The sequence below is a fragment of the Acipenser ruthenus genome, chromosome 9 (genome assembly GCF_902713425.1).
Source record: "Acipenser ruthenus chromosome 9, fAciRut3.2 maternal haplotype, whole genome shotgun sequence".
Classification (NCBI taxonomy): Eukaryota; Metazoa; Chordata; class Actinopteri; order Acipenseriformes; family Acipenseridae; genus Acipenser; species Acipenser ruthenus.
In genome coordinates, this window is record NC_081197.1 from 3,460,784 (window position 1) to 3,479,373 (window position 18,590).

At 41.6% G+C, this 18,590-nt stretch overlaps 2 protein-coding genes across 2 annotated transcripts; both read left to right on the forward strand.

Annotated features, from left to right (window-relative positions):
• The first annotated feature begins 92 nt into the window (after positions 1-92).
• On the forward strand, positions 93-3,989 carry LOC131738028 (diamine acetyltransferase 1-like). Its single transcript, XM_059030778.1, has 6 exons — positions 93-333; positions 918-969; positions 1,070-1,153; positions 2,669-2,770; positions 2,986-3,026; positions 3,348-3,989. The coding sequence occupies exons 1-6, from the start codon at positions 268-270 to the stop codon at positions 3,516-3,518; spliced, it is 516 nt and encodes a 171-aa protein (XP_058886761.1). The 5' UTR covers positions 93-267; the 3' UTR covers positions 3,519-3,989.
• An 8,847-nt stretch (positions 3,990-12,836) lies between these two features.
• LOC117405591 (diamine acetyltransferase 1-like) lies at positions 12,837-17,139 on the forward strand. The gene is made up of 6 exons (XM_034923515.2): positions 12,837-13,149; positions 13,366-13,417; positions 14,194-14,277; positions 15,332-15,433; positions 16,146-16,186; positions 16,327-17,139. The coding sequence occupies exons 1-6, from the start codon at positions 13,084-13,086 to the stop codon at positions 16,495-16,497; spliced, it is 516 nt and encodes a 171-aa protein (XP_034779406.2). The 5' UTR covers positions 12,837-13,083; the 3' UTR covers positions 16,498-17,139.
• The last annotated feature ends 1,451 nt before the right edge of the window (positions 17,140-18,590 follow it).

The following is an 18,590-nucleotide window of genomic DNA, read 5'->3' on the forward strand; positions in this document are numbered from 1 at the left end:
TGATTGGTCACCGTGCCAGCGTTGCTAATGACGTCATTGCGAAAGCGGTCGAGAGAGGGTATAAGTAGAGCGACAGAACAAAGCTGCATAGACAGTACGAGACACGGAGTTCTTTAGCAGAAGCTGCATGCAAGCGTTTCACATTGGGTCAGGATCCCAGACTGACTGCGGAGGCTAACCCCCTGGGAAGCGAATGAAGAAACACGTCTTACTACTATTCAACTATAGGGGACTTGTCAGAAAAGGAAAAAAGAGTAAAAGAAGAAAATGGCCAATTTTATATTACGGAAAGCCGAGCCCAAGGACGTGTCAGACATACTGCGACTCATAAAGGCAAGTGTCTACGATGTTCGCTTACTTGTTTATTTCTGAACGCGGTAAGGTAGTTTAAAAACAGTGGACTAAACAAAAAATCACAACACGTTCAGAATTACATAACAATGTCATATCATATGCCACTTTATGTAAGGCACTGTCTAAGTGTTTTTGTTTTGCCGGTACAGCGAGGCATTGCAGGACGTCCGTAGCTTATAATAACCGTGAAACAAACAAAGAGCACCATTTCTTACCGGGATAGTGATTTATAGACTGTTTTATAACTTGGTGAATAATGGCATCACGCAGTGTTAATGATGTTGAGCAGACACACCAATGGATTTCTTCTGTCTGTGGGTGTCGTGGCTCTTTTTTTTTTTTTTTTTTTTTTTTAATTGCGCAGGAAAAAAAAAAAAAAAAAAGTCGGCCATGATGCAATGTTTTTTTGTTGTTGTTTTGGTTTTTTATTTGCCGCAGCCGTACTGAACGTAGACTATGTAGCAAATATTTAAAACGTGAAATATATACCAATACTGCAACTAAAGTGGGTCCCTTTTTTGTTTTTTAAATTTAATTAAAATTAACTTTTTTTTTTCTTTCAGGAACTTGCGAAGTACGAAGAAATGGAGGATCAAGTTATATTGACCGAAAAAGGTAAATATTCATGAAATTCGAGTAAAACTGAAACATTTGGAAGGTGCGCATGTTTTCTTATCACACACAAACCTTTTTTTTTTTTTTTTTTTTTTAAAAGAGCTCCTTGAAGATGGTTTTGGAGAACATCCATTCTACCACTGTGTTGTTGCTGAAGTACCAAAGGAGCACCAGTCTTCAGAGGGTAAACATTAGTGACAATTGACACGTTTTTAAAAATAAATACAAAAACATGGGGTGCTGTACAAGCTGGTACTCACTTTACCAAAAAGAGCTTGCTGGTTCTGTTATTGATTTGGGTGAAAATCAGCTTGTATCTTGCACAGTATACCTCTTCTGGGGGTGATGTAATTTGCAGCTAATGCAAGCTGTCATATAAAATCTGATGGCTGTACATGTATCAGAGTTTGGATGCAGTAGTATAAGCATTTTAGCGCTAGTTCATTTGGCTGTACTAATTGACCAGTACCTGCAAGGTGTAATGCATGAAGACATTGTTCTACAGAGTGTGTGAAACGTGTTGGTTCTAATGCGCTGACCCTGTCTGCTGCACTGTCTAATCCTGTTGAAATGTATTCTCTCCAATTTATCCCAATCTTCAGGTTACAGTCTCTAGCTTCGCCATGTACATGGCCCTTGGCGTGTACATGGGTGGGCGGGGAGGTAACTGAAAGATGCGTTACTCAGTAAGATGCATGATCAGAACTGAGGTAAGGCCACTCCGGGACACAAGCCACTCCCACAGTCCGAACACACTGTAGATCAGAACTTGCATGTGGGCTCTCCTCCACCAAGAGCTCCCCCAGTACCAAACACTGCTTCCAAGGCTTTCTGTGAGCCAGTTTAGAAACTAATGCTCACTTCAAGAAAGATTTATTAAATAGTGAGATTGGTTGTAAATTGGCAGAATCAGCACTGAAAGGTTTATACACCCTGGGTAAATCTTCTGCATCATTTCTTCCTCCTCCCTCTCCCTTTTTGTTTCAGCTGAAGCTAAACAAATTTATTCTTTTATTAACCCAAACATCCTCATGGATGGATTTAACCAGACTCCCAGCAGGTATGTCTGGTTTAGTTGATTTTCTTCAGTATGCAGTTTGATGCAATGGAGTTCTTCAGTAGTGAAGAGTATTCTGAACTGCTGGGTACGCCAGCAGAGTCGGTTTTTCCAGGGCGCTTGGACCCCATGCTGGGCAAGCAGAGTGATCCGCTTGCTGTATTACAGCAGTAATTGAAAGTGTGCTAGAGTGACTGTGGGTGTTGCTCTAATAAACTATTGAACGACCACCACATCGTGAAACTACTTGATTGCTGCTCGCTTTCAGAGTTTTATGTTTTCAAAGTGAGATAATTGCACTTTCTTTTATATAAGCAGTGCAAGTAGGGTGTCTCACCTGGTCGTATGGATACAGAATGGCTAAGTGGGACCAAGTGTATGGGTGATGGATGTACTTTATACTTGTCACTGGCAAAATGATGGATATTTGTGACAAATCTGCTCAGTCCATGACTTGTGAGCTTGCAAGGCTAAGTGCACATCTGCTGCATTCCTGCATCAAAATATTTAATCTGAATCAAACCGGATTTAACCTGAACATTCATTGAGCATTGCCGGTGTGTGGAGTCGTTGATTCTTCTCAAAAACAGAGCCTGTTGTTTAATCCAGCATTTCATATGATCTTCTCCTCTGTTTATGCAGGACACACTGTGGTTGGATTTGCTATGTACTACTTCACATACGACCCTTGGATTGGAAAGCTGCTGTACCTGGAAGATTTCTATGTAATGAAAGAATACAGAGGTATCTACTTTTTGTGTTTTATTGAAGGCATGTGCATCTTGTATAGGTTATGCCACTATGTTCTAGTTCTACCCAGTAGTTTTTACTTTGCCAAAATAATCAAACACTTGCAGGTTTTGTTTGCATGAAGAGGTTTGCAGTAGCCTGCTTCTAGATATGTCTTCCCTATACAGCGGTTCACCGTGTCTGAGCTTGAATGTTTATTGTTTTCACAGGGTACGGAATGGGTTCAGAAATCCTGAAGAAACTAAGCCATGTAAGTCTGTTCTCTTCTGTTTAAAAATGTATGTGGTAATGTCATTACTGAACACGTGTGCACTCCACAAGGCAGAATAGAAAAGTTTGTCTAATTTTTATAAGATACACAATGAATAGACTGGCTACACAAAAGCTGATTCACACTCATTTTGGACTGCCTTCACTAAAATAGCATTAGGTAGTGCAAGGTTAGTGCTAATAAAGGTCGGTGTAAGATTAAGTTTAGACCTGAAAGATTCAAGCGTGTTGAACGAATTCACTTTTTGTTAATTATTTTTATTTACGTTTTGTGCCAATAATGAGATGTTGTGTCTGGCAGACTGCGGTGAAGACTCGCTGCAGCAGCATGCACTTCATAGTGGCGGAGTGGAACAAGCCGTCCATAGAGTTCTACAAGCGACGCGGCGCCTCTGACCTGTCCTCAGAGGAAGGCTGGCGACTCTTCAAGATTGACAAGCAGTACCTGGTGAAGATGTCATCTGAGGAGTGAGGGCTGGCCGTGCGGAGCGCAAAGGCGGCCACCAGTTACCCACTTCAGTATTTCTTGGAATTTTGTTTTTTCCTTTAAAGTGGGGAGTTTTTATTTATTTCTTATTTACGTGATTCATTGGGCATTGATTCCATACAAGCACGATCTGTGGTTTATTTGTTTTAATAATTTGCTTTTTTTTCTATCTGCCAAATAGAGTAAGATCCTCTTGCCACTTTCTTTGCTCTGAATAAACTCTTAATATATTTCATGTTGGAAGAATCAATCCCAAAGTAGTCTGAGTATTGCTGTTTAAATTGATGGAAACCTAGCGCTTAAGAGTGGGGAGGGGGTAATTGACAGTGTGCCTGTTTTATTTTCTAAGCTGTTAAATGTAGCTTTGATTTTTATGTATTTAATGCTAGAACTAGTTTGTAGAAGTTTTTCACTGCATCTTGGCATTATTATAAATAAAGAATTCAGTGATGTTTAGTTTGTGGGGGTTTTTTGGGGGGGGGGGGGGGGTTGTTGTAATGAATCCTGCCAACACCTCTCGCTTTTGGATGTATTTGTTTGAAAGAAGAATACAGAGGAAGAATGGATGCCAGTTATTCAATTCTGTAACTTATTAATCCACTCAAAAGCATAAAATGATGTTGCAGAACCCACTGTTATTATGCTGAGCAGCTGTTTGCCCTGTAATTTCAGTCTTTGGCTGCTACTTTTTTTTTTTTTTCTTCCCCCCCCCCCCCCCCCCAGGCACAATAAAACCTAGATGAGTAATCTGTCAATCATGACTCAGGGACCTTGAACAGAAAGTTCCTTAATTACACAGTAAAGAAACATTACAAAACGCTGACAAGATCCAACACGCTTGCTTATCTTGTTACTAAAACAGTATTTCATTTAAATAGCCATTTTGGCAATCATAGGTATAAACTATAAACCAGATATGCCTGGTTTGTAATACAATTGCATTTCAACTTGATTAGTCAGTTTGCAGTTCCTGTATTTCCTGCTTTTATTTTATTTTAATTGCTGAAATGAACTGATCTGTATAAACAGAGCAGATGAACTAAGCTGCAATTTGCAGTTCCAGGCACAGGCCAGCTCTTTCAAATCCTGCTGTGTAAATACCCAACAGAAACCGCACTGATGGGAAGGTATCTTGAGATGAATACAAATAAAAACAAGTTAAGAGGAAAGGGACATTGCTGCTTCCCCGGGCAGTTTAAACCTCAGCAGCTTGTACTCCTTGACCGCTGTCGTGCTGTATGATGGAGGAGATCGAATAAACAGGAATGGAACTCTCCACCACAGGCAAATTAGCATCCTCCACCAATACAAACCACTCCTGCACAGCACAGCCATGGGAGAAACAAGGGCTGACCTTGACATGGTGGAAAACCATTACAGCATAGGCTTCCAATTTGCAATAGTCAGGAATGTGAAAGCTTCCGCTGGTGTTTTATTTGATCTTGCAACTGCAGATGGACTGCTGATGTCTCACGGGAAGGGAGGAAGGAAGGATGCTTATTTATAAATAAATCAACCTTACACTAAAAAAAAATCCTTTGGAAACGGTCACCTCTCTTCCCCTTCAGGTTACCATTTGCAAGATATTTTCCACAGATCCATTAACAAAGGCAGCGGGCACGAAACCCCATCTGATTGAGACCTGAACCTGCCGTTGCATCAGGGCCCTGGGAAAAATGGGGTGTGTTTTAAAATAACCCAGGAGAAGCAGGGGGATCGATGTCCCAGCTGGAAATTCAAAACCCTGCATGGAAATCACCTTCCTGCATAAGGAAAGGGACATGAATAATACAAATAGTGTGCCACAGCAACACAAAGTGTAAAAACAAACGTATTTATAAGTAATGCGGCCCCATGGTTCTCATTTACCGATCCACACGCTATCGAACATGCTAGGGGCAAATGACGAGTAAAACTGGTAGTCTGTGTGGTCATTAACTGAAGGAGTTCACTCCCCATCTAAAGTGAACAGCCCTACACGTGCAATGCAGTCACCAGAGCACTAACCAATGAGAAGACGGACCAGCAAAGACGCGGCATGCACCCATTTGCACAGCTTCCTGATTAATGGTCATTGTTTAGACTGCTAACACATTCAACTCCAATGTTCTGGGCAAAACAACAAGCACCACTTGTTTCTGAAGGGTTTGTGTAGGATAAGCACTTTTGAAATGTGTGTTGAAGTGTATGCATGCTTTTCTTTGCGTAACTATGCACGATGTAATCTAAATGAATTCACTCTATTTTAAAACATCTAATAGCATCAATAGAACACTAACTGGTGTTGTTTTATAAGTACTACATGATACTGGCACACAGCAAACTTATCCTCAAAGCTATCCTTGTTAATTCAAGAAGCAAGATAACAGCACCATTCTTGATTAGGCAGTAATATAGTAATCGAGTGAATGGATAGTTCTGGTCCAGGATTTCACTAGTGGCCTGAGATGAGGGCCCCATCCTTTACACAGAGATACAGCACCACAGATTGGTTCCGGTTCTCCAACTAATTCAGTAGACCATTAGTGAAAGGATTCTGGGGCTGTCCCCTCACTTCTGTGCTTGGTAGAAGTGAAGCCCCATCAATCAGTGTGTGATGAGCACGTTCTTACTAATCGCTTGTTATGGTTAGCTGGGGAGTGAGTGGCGGGCAGGGGCACTACACATGCACTTAATCCAGGTTATTATTGTTATTATTATTATTTATTTCTTAGCAGATGCCCTTATCCAGGGCGACTTACAATTGTTGCAAGATATCACATTATTTTTACATACAATTACCCATTTATACAGTTGAGTTTTTACTGGAGCAATCTAGGTAAAATACCTTGCTCAAGGGTACAGCAGCAGTGTCCCCTACCAGGGATTGAACCCACGACCCACTAGTCAAGAGTCCAGAGCCCTAACCACTACTCCACACTGCGGTTATATAAGTTCTGGTTTTGAGCCCACGAGGAAGGATGTATGTGTAAGTTAGCATTAACCGTTGGTATGATTAAGTACCTGTGGCAGAGCAGGGCTCTGCCCTTAGAAATACTGGCAGGGAAGGAGTTAAATTCTCCTCCCTGCCCAGATTGATTGAGTCAGGTGGGAGCAATCAACCCATTAATCATTCAATTAAGGACTCAGCCACCTGGCATAAAAGGAGGCCTCAGCCTCCCATTTGGAGGAGAGTTCTGGAAGGAGAAGAAGAGTGTTTTTGTTTGTGCTATTGAAACCAGTGAAGGCAACACCCAGCCTGGAAACTTTATTTTGTAAGTTTTGTTTTGATTGTTTTGTGTTGTTGAAACCTTTTTGTTTGGCCCTTGTGCCTATTTATTTTGAATTTTTGTTTATTAAAAAGCTTTATTTTGAACTTAAACTGTCTCCTGAGTTTCCAGGTGGCGTTATCCCGCTTCTGACACCAACTGTGACAGGATTGACCAAGGTTTGAGACTCAGACAGTTTAAGTTCAAAATAAAGCTTTTTAATAAACAAAAATTCAAAATAAATAGGCACAAGGGCCAAACAAAAAGGTTTCAACAGCACAAAACAATCAACACAAAACAAAACATACAAAATAAAGCTTCCAGGCTGGGTGTTGCCTTCACTGGTTTCATAGCACAAACAAAAACACTCTTCTTCTCCTTCCAGAACTCTCCTCCAAATGGGAGGCTGAGGCCTCCTTTTATGCCAGGTGGCTGAGTCCTTAATTGAATGATTAATGGATTGATTGCTCCCACCTGACGCAATCAATCTGGGCAGGGAGGAGAATTTAACTCCTTCCCTGCCAGTATTTCTAAGGGCAGAGCCCTGCTCTGACACAGTACCATTGCACAGATGACTCAGTGTGTGAGTTTCACTAAGTCCACAACAGGTACGTAAAGTACAGTACAAGCATTGGAGCAACTTGGGAAGACTGCAGCAGTACCCTGCAAATGTACTGTGCCTTTGAAATGTTCTGCTTGATCGCTCTGAATAAACCAGTTCCAGCGACAAGCTACCAGTATGAAGACTGTTGACTGTATCTTGAAGCTAGTGCATTCATTTGTCCTTCATTTTTTTCTTGTAGTAGTACACTTCTAAAATGTGTTGTGGCTTTGTCTTAGTACTTGCTTACAAACATGGCCCTTACAGTGCTGAATGTGTACAACTTCAGTGCAATTTGTACAATGTATTGTGATTACTGTCACTGCATTTCCTGTTGTTTGGACATGTGAAATACCACCACAGCACTGTCTTACGTATCAGTTTCCTGTCTGTCCTTGGGTACAGCGTTTCTAAGTGAGTAACGTTTGCTGAGGTCAAGCATAATGTAGATAGAAAATGTACAAGCATGTGACCGCCATTACACCCGCATTCATAGCAGTCACAATGAAACTGGTCATCTGCCTGTCTAGTCATTTAAGGGTTTAAGTGTTAAAGTGTCCCTCCGATCCTCCCCTGGATGGAGGTTTAACTGGAATTTCAAGCAGGCTTGTAAGTGTAATGTGAAGTGTTGTGTGATACGCTGCTGTTACGGATTCTGTCCTGTTCCCTGTCGGTGAGATGAGATGAGGTTAGGAGCTCTACATCACGAATGCAGACACGCCCGGCTCTTTTGCACAGTGGTTAAGACACTCGCTTGCGCTGTGCGTGGTCGCCGGTTCAAGCCCAGCTTCGGCCCGGTTGCATAAGGACCAGCTTTGGTCACCCCTGCCCAATGCACTCATTGTCCATCATCATCCTGATCTGAAAACAGGCAGACAGTTTTGGAAAGGCTGTCTCTTGGTTCAACAGCAGCCTCCCACAACGCTGTTCGAGATGACCACCCTGTTAAAGGCCGTCTCTCGTTTCAACAGCAGCCTCCCACAATGCTGTTCGAGATGACCACCCTGTTAAAGGCCGTCTCTCGGTTCAACAGCAGCCTCCCACAACGCTGTTCGAGATGACCACCCTGTTGGCCTTCAAGTTTCTCACAGTGTGGGTGAAGTCAAAAAGTAAAAAAATGCACTTAAAAAAAAAATAAAAGAATTGTGTGTGATGGAAATCATTCCAAACCCTAGTAACGTCGGACTGCAGTAAATGAACATGCCGCGCATTACGTAGCTAATATAATACATTTGTACCCAGTTTCTTAAGAGGCAGCACAAGTCACTGTTGTTAACGTTTAACAGAAGCCTGATTATTGTATCCTACACACCCCGGGCCCCCTCATTCTGAGCTGGTTAGATGGTCAAAGGTTACAGCTCATCAGGCCTTCTGAACAAAGATATTGGATATATTTTCTAATAACCGTTTCAGCTCCCCCCCCCCCCCCCCAACACACACACACACACACACATATTGTTGAAGTAATTCAGTAAGATGGCCTGACGTTACTGTAACGCAGGGGATATTTTCTTATGCTCTGCTGCATTTATACAAAGTGTCTGCAGCTGATTTGACGAGGAGGACTTCTCTTAACATGTGCACTTTGTGTTAGCGTAGTCACATGAGCATTGCTGTGGTGAAGAAAAAAAGAAGTATTTATTTTCTACTTATATTACCCAATCCCAGACTGAAACCACAAGTGCATTTACTGTTGTGCTGGAGTTGAATCTCTCCCAGCCCAGTCCGATAGTATTACCTGTGTGCAGTGCACGCATTTCAGAGGATTCTTTATATCATATGAAGGCATTGCAAAGCTTAATAAAGCACAGTGAAAGCATGCTCATTGCTTATTCGCAGCATGGATAAGCATTCGTAAGACAGGAGGTACAGTCAGATTTCTTTTCATGCCGTGCGGGTCAGTTCTCTGGGGAACTACAGAGATATTTAGAAGCTGATCAGTTAAAAAAGGGAAGTACCATTAAGGTATGCATCTCAGACTGCAGACTGATTGTTGCACAACACACACCAGAGAGCAATGTTCTTTTGGGATTTGGTTTTGATATACCGGTTAAATCCAGTCATTGTCAAAATGCAATTACAAGACTCACAAAGCATTACAGAAACAGAAACTAGAGGAGAACCTGCACACGTTCCTGAGTCATTACAAACAGGCTGCCCCCAGAAGAGAAAAGGGATTACTCAAGGAAAGTGTGAATGAGAGAGCTGTTACTCAACCCATACAGTCCTGTTCTTAGGATAATCACAGACTGTGTCAGAGCCTGTGTTGTTTGCATAGAACAGGGGGCATTAATAATGGGTGAACTACTGGAATGTAACGCCCCCCCCCCCCCCCCAGTGATTAGATTGCTGTTTTAGGAACATCACCAATATCACAAATTCACACTTTCGGACCACACTTTCCCCTGTAGATTTTGGCAAAGGAGGTGTGTCTGTTCTAGTACAATCCTGGCTAATCTCTCCTATTGGACTCCAGTCCTACGCATTGAATCCGGCAGTGCCCCTCAATACACTTCAACCTCTGACTGCAGCCCAAACCCACAGGCTGCGGGTGTCTCACTAAGTGCAATCAAGTGTTACAGAACATTGTATCTTTTGTAATAATAGACCGATCCCTTGCTGCCCCATCCTCCTGTGACCTGTGGTATCACTCACTGTACTTTAGTTTTGGTGGATATTTCTGTGTTCTGGTTCTGTAGTGATGACCAGCTGACGAAGCTGATTTTGGTCATGGTTTCCTCAGGCTGGTGTGTAAAAGCCTGGAGCGCAGCTTCACAGCACACGCTTGTTTGGATGAGCCTAAGCGATCCAGTCCAAAATATATATAAAAAAACATTTTAGAAAATAGTGGTGGTTCGTAGGGTGTGGGCACAGGTAGATAAAGGACCTCTAAGGTGCAGTGCCCTCGAGCGTGTTCAAAATAGTTTTTACATATTTGAACAGTGGAGGATCAGTGTAGAGAGGTTAGAATGGGAAGCGGGGTAACCACTGGCAAAACAAAGCAGATCATATTTATTTTGTGAGGTTTTGTTACCTGTAAAGGACAGTAAGTGACTAGCTATGATCTACATTTATGTTTGTAAAAAACCTTACGATAAGAAATTGCTCAGCTGCAATTGTAACCCAAGACATTGAAACAGCCTGCAATACAAATGCAGTGCAGCCACAGTAAGAGCCTGCGGGTCACAGGAACTGCAATTATTTTCCGACTTTGCTTCTGTAATCATGTAATCACTGGATAGCCATGGGCACAAGGTCCACCCGACGATTGGAAGCAATCTGTTCAGTGATAATCAGAGAGAACTACAGGATGATACAATAATCACACACAAGGGGGAATTCACAAAGACAATAAAACCTGAAATCAATGCGTGTACCCCGTGTTCTAGAGGCTGATTGGTGCTAGTCTCTTTCCCCAGACTTGTTTGCTGCAGCAGACCCCCTGAACGTTTGTGTATCTGCAAGCCCCTTTGTTGAAACCCCGCTTTTAATAAGATAAAGACGAAGTTCAGATAAATATGAAAAACATACACAACCTTGAAATAGGTTTTCAGATGGGTTGTCAGAAGTGAGACCTCTGATTCCTCTGATTCTGTGCTCATCAGGCTCTCATCTGTGCTCATTGTACACTTTTTCTCAATATCTATTTACAAATCTGTTTAATATGTCCCTTATGTCTGTATTAAATTGCCCAGGATATAATATCGAACATAATGTAGATCTTTTTTCAAAGCTTTTTAAGCTTCTAGTGCAAGCTTGCAGCCCTTCTAGATGTTCAAACCCTCGAGTTTTACTGGCCAATGCTTTAGTTTTTGTTGAGGAGTTCTTTGAAGAACAGTATGATAAAACAATGTCTGCTGTACAAAAAACAAAGCTGTTGATTTCACCTTGAAACATTACAAGACTGGGTGTTCCCTTGTATCTTGTTAGTTTGTACATGTGTGTACACATACTGACACTACCGTGGGTTAGGGAGGCAAAACCAGCAGGGGCTGTTTCTACAGTGGACCCTGCCGGCCAGGCGCCCAGTGAGCTCACAGCGGACACCGGCATACAAATGATTGGACATTCCAATGCAGAGAAAATCAGGGGTCAAATAATTGGACACACTAAATAAAAAAAATTAAAAAATCTGTGGGTGTTCCCTATAAACCGATAAACTGTTATCAGTATAAGAATACAATGTGCTTTTTTTTTTGTAATATAGCAGAACTTGAATATGACACAGTAGCGCATCTATTCAATCTCGGTGAGTGTCTCTCCACACATATTCACAGGGGGGTGTAGAGACAAGTCTAACAACTGGCAAAAACACATCAGATCCACTGAATCAGTCCTGCCCGCTCTAGGCAGTGCTGTATCCAGTTGCTTTAGAAACACCACCGGCATCGACACAAAGGGGACCAGTGAACCTGTTTGCCGGAGGAAGTCATTAATAAAAGTGAATGGCTGCTGGGTCACGCTTTTCCTTCCCAGTCGAATCATCCAGCACATTTCAGCAAGCATGTCCAGGAGCCTGGTTCCACTGTGACTGATATTGTTAAGATGTGAAACCGCAGAGCAATCGCACAGAATTCACTGAGGTTTACAAGCAAGGCATTGCACTGTCCTGGGGTAAAATAACTACAGGCACTTTCACCTATAGGAACAAAACTGGAACCAAACCCCCCCTACTACTGCAGAGTGATACTGACAGGAGATGCGAGGGAGTTTTACTGACAGGTTTCATGGTGTAAATGGAAACGTGGCATTACTTTTACACTGGAGACAAGGCGTTTCCATATACCATAGTGTGCAAAATCATTCGAACATTTATATCCTGCATGCAATATGAGAATTTCAAGTTTTGCTCAGTAATCAGAAACAATAGAAACAATAGGTACTCATTTGTAAAAAAAAAAAAAAAAAGTTAGGCTGGCACTTTGTGTTTTAATTAGGCAACTCAAACAACTTATAAAAAGTCTCATGCGTTTGTATTGCGTGTGTGGCCTATTAAACCAATTAAATTAGACTGCCTTTTATTCTGACAAGATTTGCAGTTCCAGTGGTTTGATTTCATATGCACAACAAAACAACGGAAGCAATGGGGTGTTGTAATTCATCTGAACACATAGCAGACCAGCAAACCGCACCGGCTAGCCTATACCAGAGACCCCTAGGTGACACAAACAAATGAACCCGCTTCCCAGCAGCCAGCAGTTCTGCCTTGTGTATATAAACAAACCATTGCTGTGTTTACCGAAGGACCAAGGACACTCCATTATCTATGTGTACCATATAAAACGAGCAGGAGAAAGAACGCTTTCCTGAATGACAATTTATATAAACGAGCCACCAGGAGGTACGCTACGGCTACATTACAATCATAATAATAATTGGCCATATCATTGAGACACAATAACATCAGCTGGTCAGCGCGGCGTTATTCTGAACTCCCCTTGTGATTGGTCGACCTGGCTGCGTCACTAGGAAGTAGTTGCTCGAAGCAGAGGATAATAAACAGTAAACAGGTTGAAGTCGGTCCGACGGTCCAGTCAGACAGCGAGCTCGGCGGATCTTGAATGCTATCGTTTTACATTGGGTCAGGATCCCAGACTGACTGCGGAGGCTAACCCCCTGGGAACCGAATGAAGAAACACGTCTTACTACTATTCAACTATAGGGGACTTGTCAGAAAAGGAAAAAAGAGTAAAAGAAGAAAATGGCCAATTTTATATTACGGAAAGCCGAGCCCAAGGACGTGTCAGACATACTGCGACTCATAAAGGCAAGTGTCTACGCTTGCCTTTTCCATAAACGCACTGTATGTAATAGACAAGCAACATGTTGATGAAAATCAACAGAAATGACATTAAAAACAAATACACTTTCTACGTTTCACACGAGTGTAACTTGAACACAACTGTGTTTATTTTTAAAATGTAATAAATGCTACGCTTCCCTTCATTTTTTTATTTAATAGTTTGTGTTTTTATTTTCCCAGGAACTTGCTAAATTTGAAGAAATGGAAGATCAGGTTATATTAACTGAAAAGGGTAAGGTATTTTGTTAAAAAATATGAGTACAGTTAAACAATTTCACGAAGTGTACGTGGTGACCTAGTTATGAGTTCTGGCCGCTGATAGGTCGGGTTAATAAAGGTTACATCCTTATAATCATGTGACAAGATGTAATTTCAACATTCTATGGTGATGTGACTTATAGAGTCGCCTGATTGGTCGAGCTATAATACTGAAGCTAAAATACTTAATTACGAATTTATAATAATAATAATAATAATAATAATAATAATAATAATAATACGCTTGTTTTCTTCAATGTAATTTACTTTAACTTAAACTGTGAGTCAAAATTCTAAGGTACACTAGTACTCTATAAGAAACTTATAGTTTTACCTTACTGTAATTATACTGTCAAAGGCATGTCTTAGGGAAACTCTGTATTAATAGGACTGTGCATGGGCTTTTGTTATGAGATGCAGCAAAAAGGTCCTCTGAACGGAAGAGGGGTTGTTAAAAGTGTAAACTCTCTTTAGAAATCCTCTATTCATCCAATAGGAAACATTGATAATATTGCTACTATAGTATTGACAACCAATTCATAGTGCACGTCTATTGCAGTAATATTGTATCCTGGTTTTTCTAACTTCTGCTCGGTTTATGGTGCTGGCATTTAGTGTCCTGGGAAGGCATATTGAATTCCTGGGACACTGTCCTCAAAACCGGGACGATGCATGGAAAACAGGGACAGGCTGCACCCCTAGTTATATATGTATGTAATATACAACAGCATGCCTTGTTTTATTTTACAGATCTTCTTGATGATGGTTTTGGAGAACACCCATTCTACCACTGTGTTGTTGCAGAAGTACCAAATGAGCAGCAGTCTTCAGAGGGTAAATCAATCTAAAGCAATTTATTAAAATCTTTTCTTTTCTTCCCTGTTTTATATTAAAAAAAAAAAAAGTGAATGTGAAACCAGGAAAACATTGCACTAAAATGTGCTTCATTTAATTTATTCTAGTAAAAAATGACATTCACTTTCTGTCCTTTGCTGCTGTGTGAAACGTGTTGGTTCGAAAGTGCTGACCCTGTCTGCTGCACTGTCTAATCCTGTTGAAATGTATTCTCTCCAATTTATCCCCAATCTTCAGGTTACAGTCTCTAGCTTTGCCATGTACATGGCCCTTGGCGTGTACATGGGTGGGCGGGGAGGTAACTGAAAGATGCGTTACTCAGTAAGATGCATGATCAGAACTAAGGTAAGGCCACTGCGGGACACAAGCCACTCCCACAATCCGAACACACTGTAGAACTTGCATGTGGGCTCTCTTCCACCAAGAGCGCCCCCAGTACCAAACACTGCTTCCAAGGCTTTCTGTGAGCCCAGAATGCCAGCCAGGCCAATGAACACAAGTTTCCATTGATACACAAACACCCCATCATGAGATCTGGATACAACTTTGTAAACTTCCTGGTACAGAGGACACGTGTTTGGGCTTTTGTGTCTTCATCAGTGCTGCTGGATTTGTTTATTTAGGTTTTATTGAGGTAATCCATGCTATCTTTGCCTTTATCACAAGAACCTCTCATTCAATTGTAATTAAACTTGGTAAGGACATTCCTTAGCACAAGTTCTTGAGGGTGTCTAGGTCATGGTGACTGTCCTCTAAGTGGCTGGGTTATTGAAGTTTATAAGCCCAAATGCTATTCTACTTCACATAGACAATACAATACCCATAGACAGCACTCCATCATGGTATATGGTATCCCACATGCCGTGAATACTGGCCTGATAAACTGAGCTACAGGATGTATCATGGGAGGCACTTATCTGCTCAAACCATGCATGGGCGCTTGCTGTGAGATGCTGTTTCACTCGCTGTGGGTGCAGGTCGAAGACAACAGGGGACCTTAGTTTTAATATGATCTTCTCCTCTGTTTATGCAGGACACACTGTGGTTGGATTTGCTATGTACTACTTCACATACGACCCTTGGATTGGAAAGCTGCTGTACTTGGAAGATTTCTATGTAATGAAAGAATACAGAGGTATGTATGATGCGTTGTTTGTAAATGTGTTTCTTACATCAGATTTATATCTGACTCTCTTACAGGATAATCTTCCAGCGGCAACACAATGCCGAGGTTCTGTACTTGGGGACTAATGTTGCAGCATAGGCCACGTTGAATGGTACCACAGTGTTCATATTTCACATACCAGTGGTATGCCCCAGTGCACACCATGGCGTGTGCCAGCTCTGGATCACTGTGCAGTGATACTGATATGTTCCAAATCCATTGGGTTGACATTGCTGGTAATGCTGTGGTCTGCCAGGGAGTCTGCACTGGATTATCTTATAGCCCGTTCATGATTCATTTAGGTGGGGAACATGTATTAATTAGAACTATTTGTTTTGTGACGTATCTCTAATTTAAATGCAGTTGTTTTGTGTTACGGTATTTAATTAACTGTATTGTTTGGGTATAAGAATCTCGCTGGGGAAAACGTTAAAGGCTGAGGACGGCCACTTGAGGTAGAAACTCTTAACCTCCATAATCAACAAATACAAAATAGAGACGGAGAAGTTCTGAGTGCGGACATCCGAAATGCTAACAGCCCTTTCAGTAAGTAAAGGGTGTGTAGTGACGATCCAGCGAAATTCTTAAAGCTTGTATATAGCAGGGCCTGCATCGCTGCCGTTCTCCCTGTACAGGAGAGCGCTATGTGCCTGTGTTTGTAATGCTTGTGTTTATCTTACAGGGTACGGAATGGGCTCCAAGATCCTGAAGCATCTGAGCCACGTAAGTCTGTTCTCTCTGATGTGTGTTTATTATTGTTTGGAACACATGTATATTTCACCATCCACATGCATGTGATATTCTATAGTATTTATGTGTGTGTCTCTGTATGTATGTGAATGTTCAATTTGCTTGTCTGGCAGACTGCGGTGAAGACTCGCTGCAGCAGCATGCACTTCATAGTGGCGGAGTGGAACAAGCCGTCCATAGAGTTCTACAAGCGACGCGGTGCCTCTGACCTGTCCTCGGAGGAAGGCTGGCGGCTCTTCGAGATTGATAAGCAGTACCTGGTGAAGATGTCTTCCAAGGAGTGAGGGCTGGCCGCGCGGAGCAGGGAATTCAGATACCTGCTGTGACTCTGCAGGTTCTGTCTAGTATTTAACCTGAGAGGTTAACACAACAAGTCTTTGTACTTGACATATTTTTTTTAGTTTTTTTGTTAATTGTGATGTATTTGGCAACAGGTCTGATAAAAGCTTTATTAAAAGTAGTTTGTGACGTATTAACGCTGCGTCATTCAGGGGAAGCTTTGCTTTAGTTTCTATCCCCGTACTGTGTAAGCTCCTGCAAATTCAATGCTAAACACCTGAATCCACCTCATCAGCAGGAGCACACGCCCTTGATCAAACTCTGCTGCTCTTGAACTTTAAATGCCCATCAGATCCGAATCAAATTAAATAAGCATCTTCGTTTAGTTGGCAAACTTGGTAACTAAAAGTGATATTTGTTTTATTTTTTTTTGGTGTTTAATTTTTTGATCGACACGTTGTTGTTGAGGGAAGGAAATGTACCACAAGGATGAAGAGATAATCCATATTAGAAGTTCACGTGACATGTTTTCAAAGCTAGTAGCTGTTTTAAAATCTGTTTACATATATTTGAATGATGTCAAGTAATGTGGTGTTTGTTTTTTTTTTTTGATGTGTTTCTGTTTTAATAAAAATGTAAGTGTTGTAGAGTCTTGCTCTGGGAATGTCATTACTACTCTGCCAGCTACAATGGGGTTGGCCAGTTGTAGATCACACAAAAGAGGTTCTTTTCTAAAAGGAAAGCTACTTGCTTCTAAAATGTAAATATTCTTTGCTTTTTATTATTTCAATTTAAAGTTATGTTGTTGCCATGATCAGTTACAACAGACATAACACACTGAAATGAATATACAAAGTTAGCAGATCACTCACAGAGTGCACACCTCATTCAAGGTTCATTAAGCAGAATTTTGGATTCCGCAGTAAAGAAGTGGGGTCAGAGGAGGGACACATCTCGTTCTTAAAATTAAAATATAGAAGGCAACAAGAAACCAATCCCCACATCCCCTCACTGCACTGTGGGGTCATAACACTAGTACCGATTACATAATGTTCTTGATCATGTTGAGGGGGGCCTACCTGTTTATACACTGGATATGACATGTAGCTAAAAACTAACATAGGGTTCAGTTTAGTTTCTTTAGTAGTGTGGAGTAGTGGTTAGGGCTCTGGACTCTTGACCGGAGGGTTGTGGGTTCAATCCCCAGTGGGGGACACTGCTGTTGTACCCTTGAGCAAAGTACTTTACCTAGATTGCTCCAGTAAAAACCCAACTGTATAAATGGGTAATTGTATGTCAAAATAATGTGATATCTTGTAACAATTGTAAGTCGCCCTGGATAAGGGCGTCTGCTAAGAAATAAATAATAATAAGTATAATTGATGCATTATCCTGATACAGGAAACAGGTGTAACCCATTTGGAAGTATTAGCAAAGGCAGTACTGTTTCCCAGCCTGTGAAATGGGAGAGTTCGTCTAACGTGGCTTGTAAACCTCAGGCAATTCTGTGCGATTGCTCTGCGGTTTCACATCTTAACAATATCAGCCACAGTGGAACCAGGCTCCTGGACATGCTTGCTGAAATGTGCTGGATGATTCGACTGGGAAGGAAAAGCGTGACCCAGCAGCCATTCACTTTTATTAATGACTTCCTCCGGCAAACAGGTTCACTGGTCCCCTTTGTGTCGATGCCGGTGGTGTTTCTAAAGCAACTGGATACAGCACTGCCTACAGCGGGCAGGACTGATTCAGTGGGTTTGATGTGAGCTTCCTTTTGCCATATTTCTTCTATTGTTCTGCGTGTCTAAACTGTCTAGATCAAGGCCGTAGCCAGCTATGAGGCACGGACCTCGGTTAAAATCATACTAATAATTATTTATATGTTGCTTTGCCAGAAAATAAAACGCATTTCATCCATTGTGTGCATAGATTAAAACCCGCTGATATCTATAGCCTCTGTGCTCTTCAAAACCTTTTACTGTCATTATAGACTACAGTGACAGCATACCCCGGGTGTGGGGGGGGGTGAATCATGTTTTTTCATGACTGCCTACAGCCCTGATCTAGATGTTATCTATTTAATCTGGAGTCCATGCTG

Coding starts and splice junctions, on each gene's coding strand:
- LOC117405591 (XM_034923515.2), top strand. CDS start 13,084: ATGGCCAATTTTATATTACGGAAAGCCGAGCCCAAGGACGTGTCAGAC. Junction 13,150..13,365: donor ACATACTGCGACTCATAAAG/GCAAGTGTCTAC, acceptor TTATTTTCCCAG/GAACTTGCTAAATTTGAAGA. Junction 16,187..16,326: donor TCCTGAAGCATCTGAGCCAC/GTAAGTCTGTTC, acceptor CTTGTCTGGCAG/ACTGCGGTGAAGACTCGCTG.
- LOC131738028 (XM_059030778.1), top strand. CDS start 268: ATGGCCAATTTTATATTACGGAAAGCCGAGCCCAAGGACGTGTCAGAC. Junction 334..917: donor ACATACTGCGACTCATAAAG/GCAAGTGTCTAC, acceptor TTTTTCTTTCAG/GAACTTGCGAAGTACGAAGA. Junction 3,027..3,347: donor TCCTGAAGAAACTAAGCCAT/GTAAGTCTGTTC, acceptor TGTGTCTGGCAG/ACTGCGGTGAAGACTCGCTG.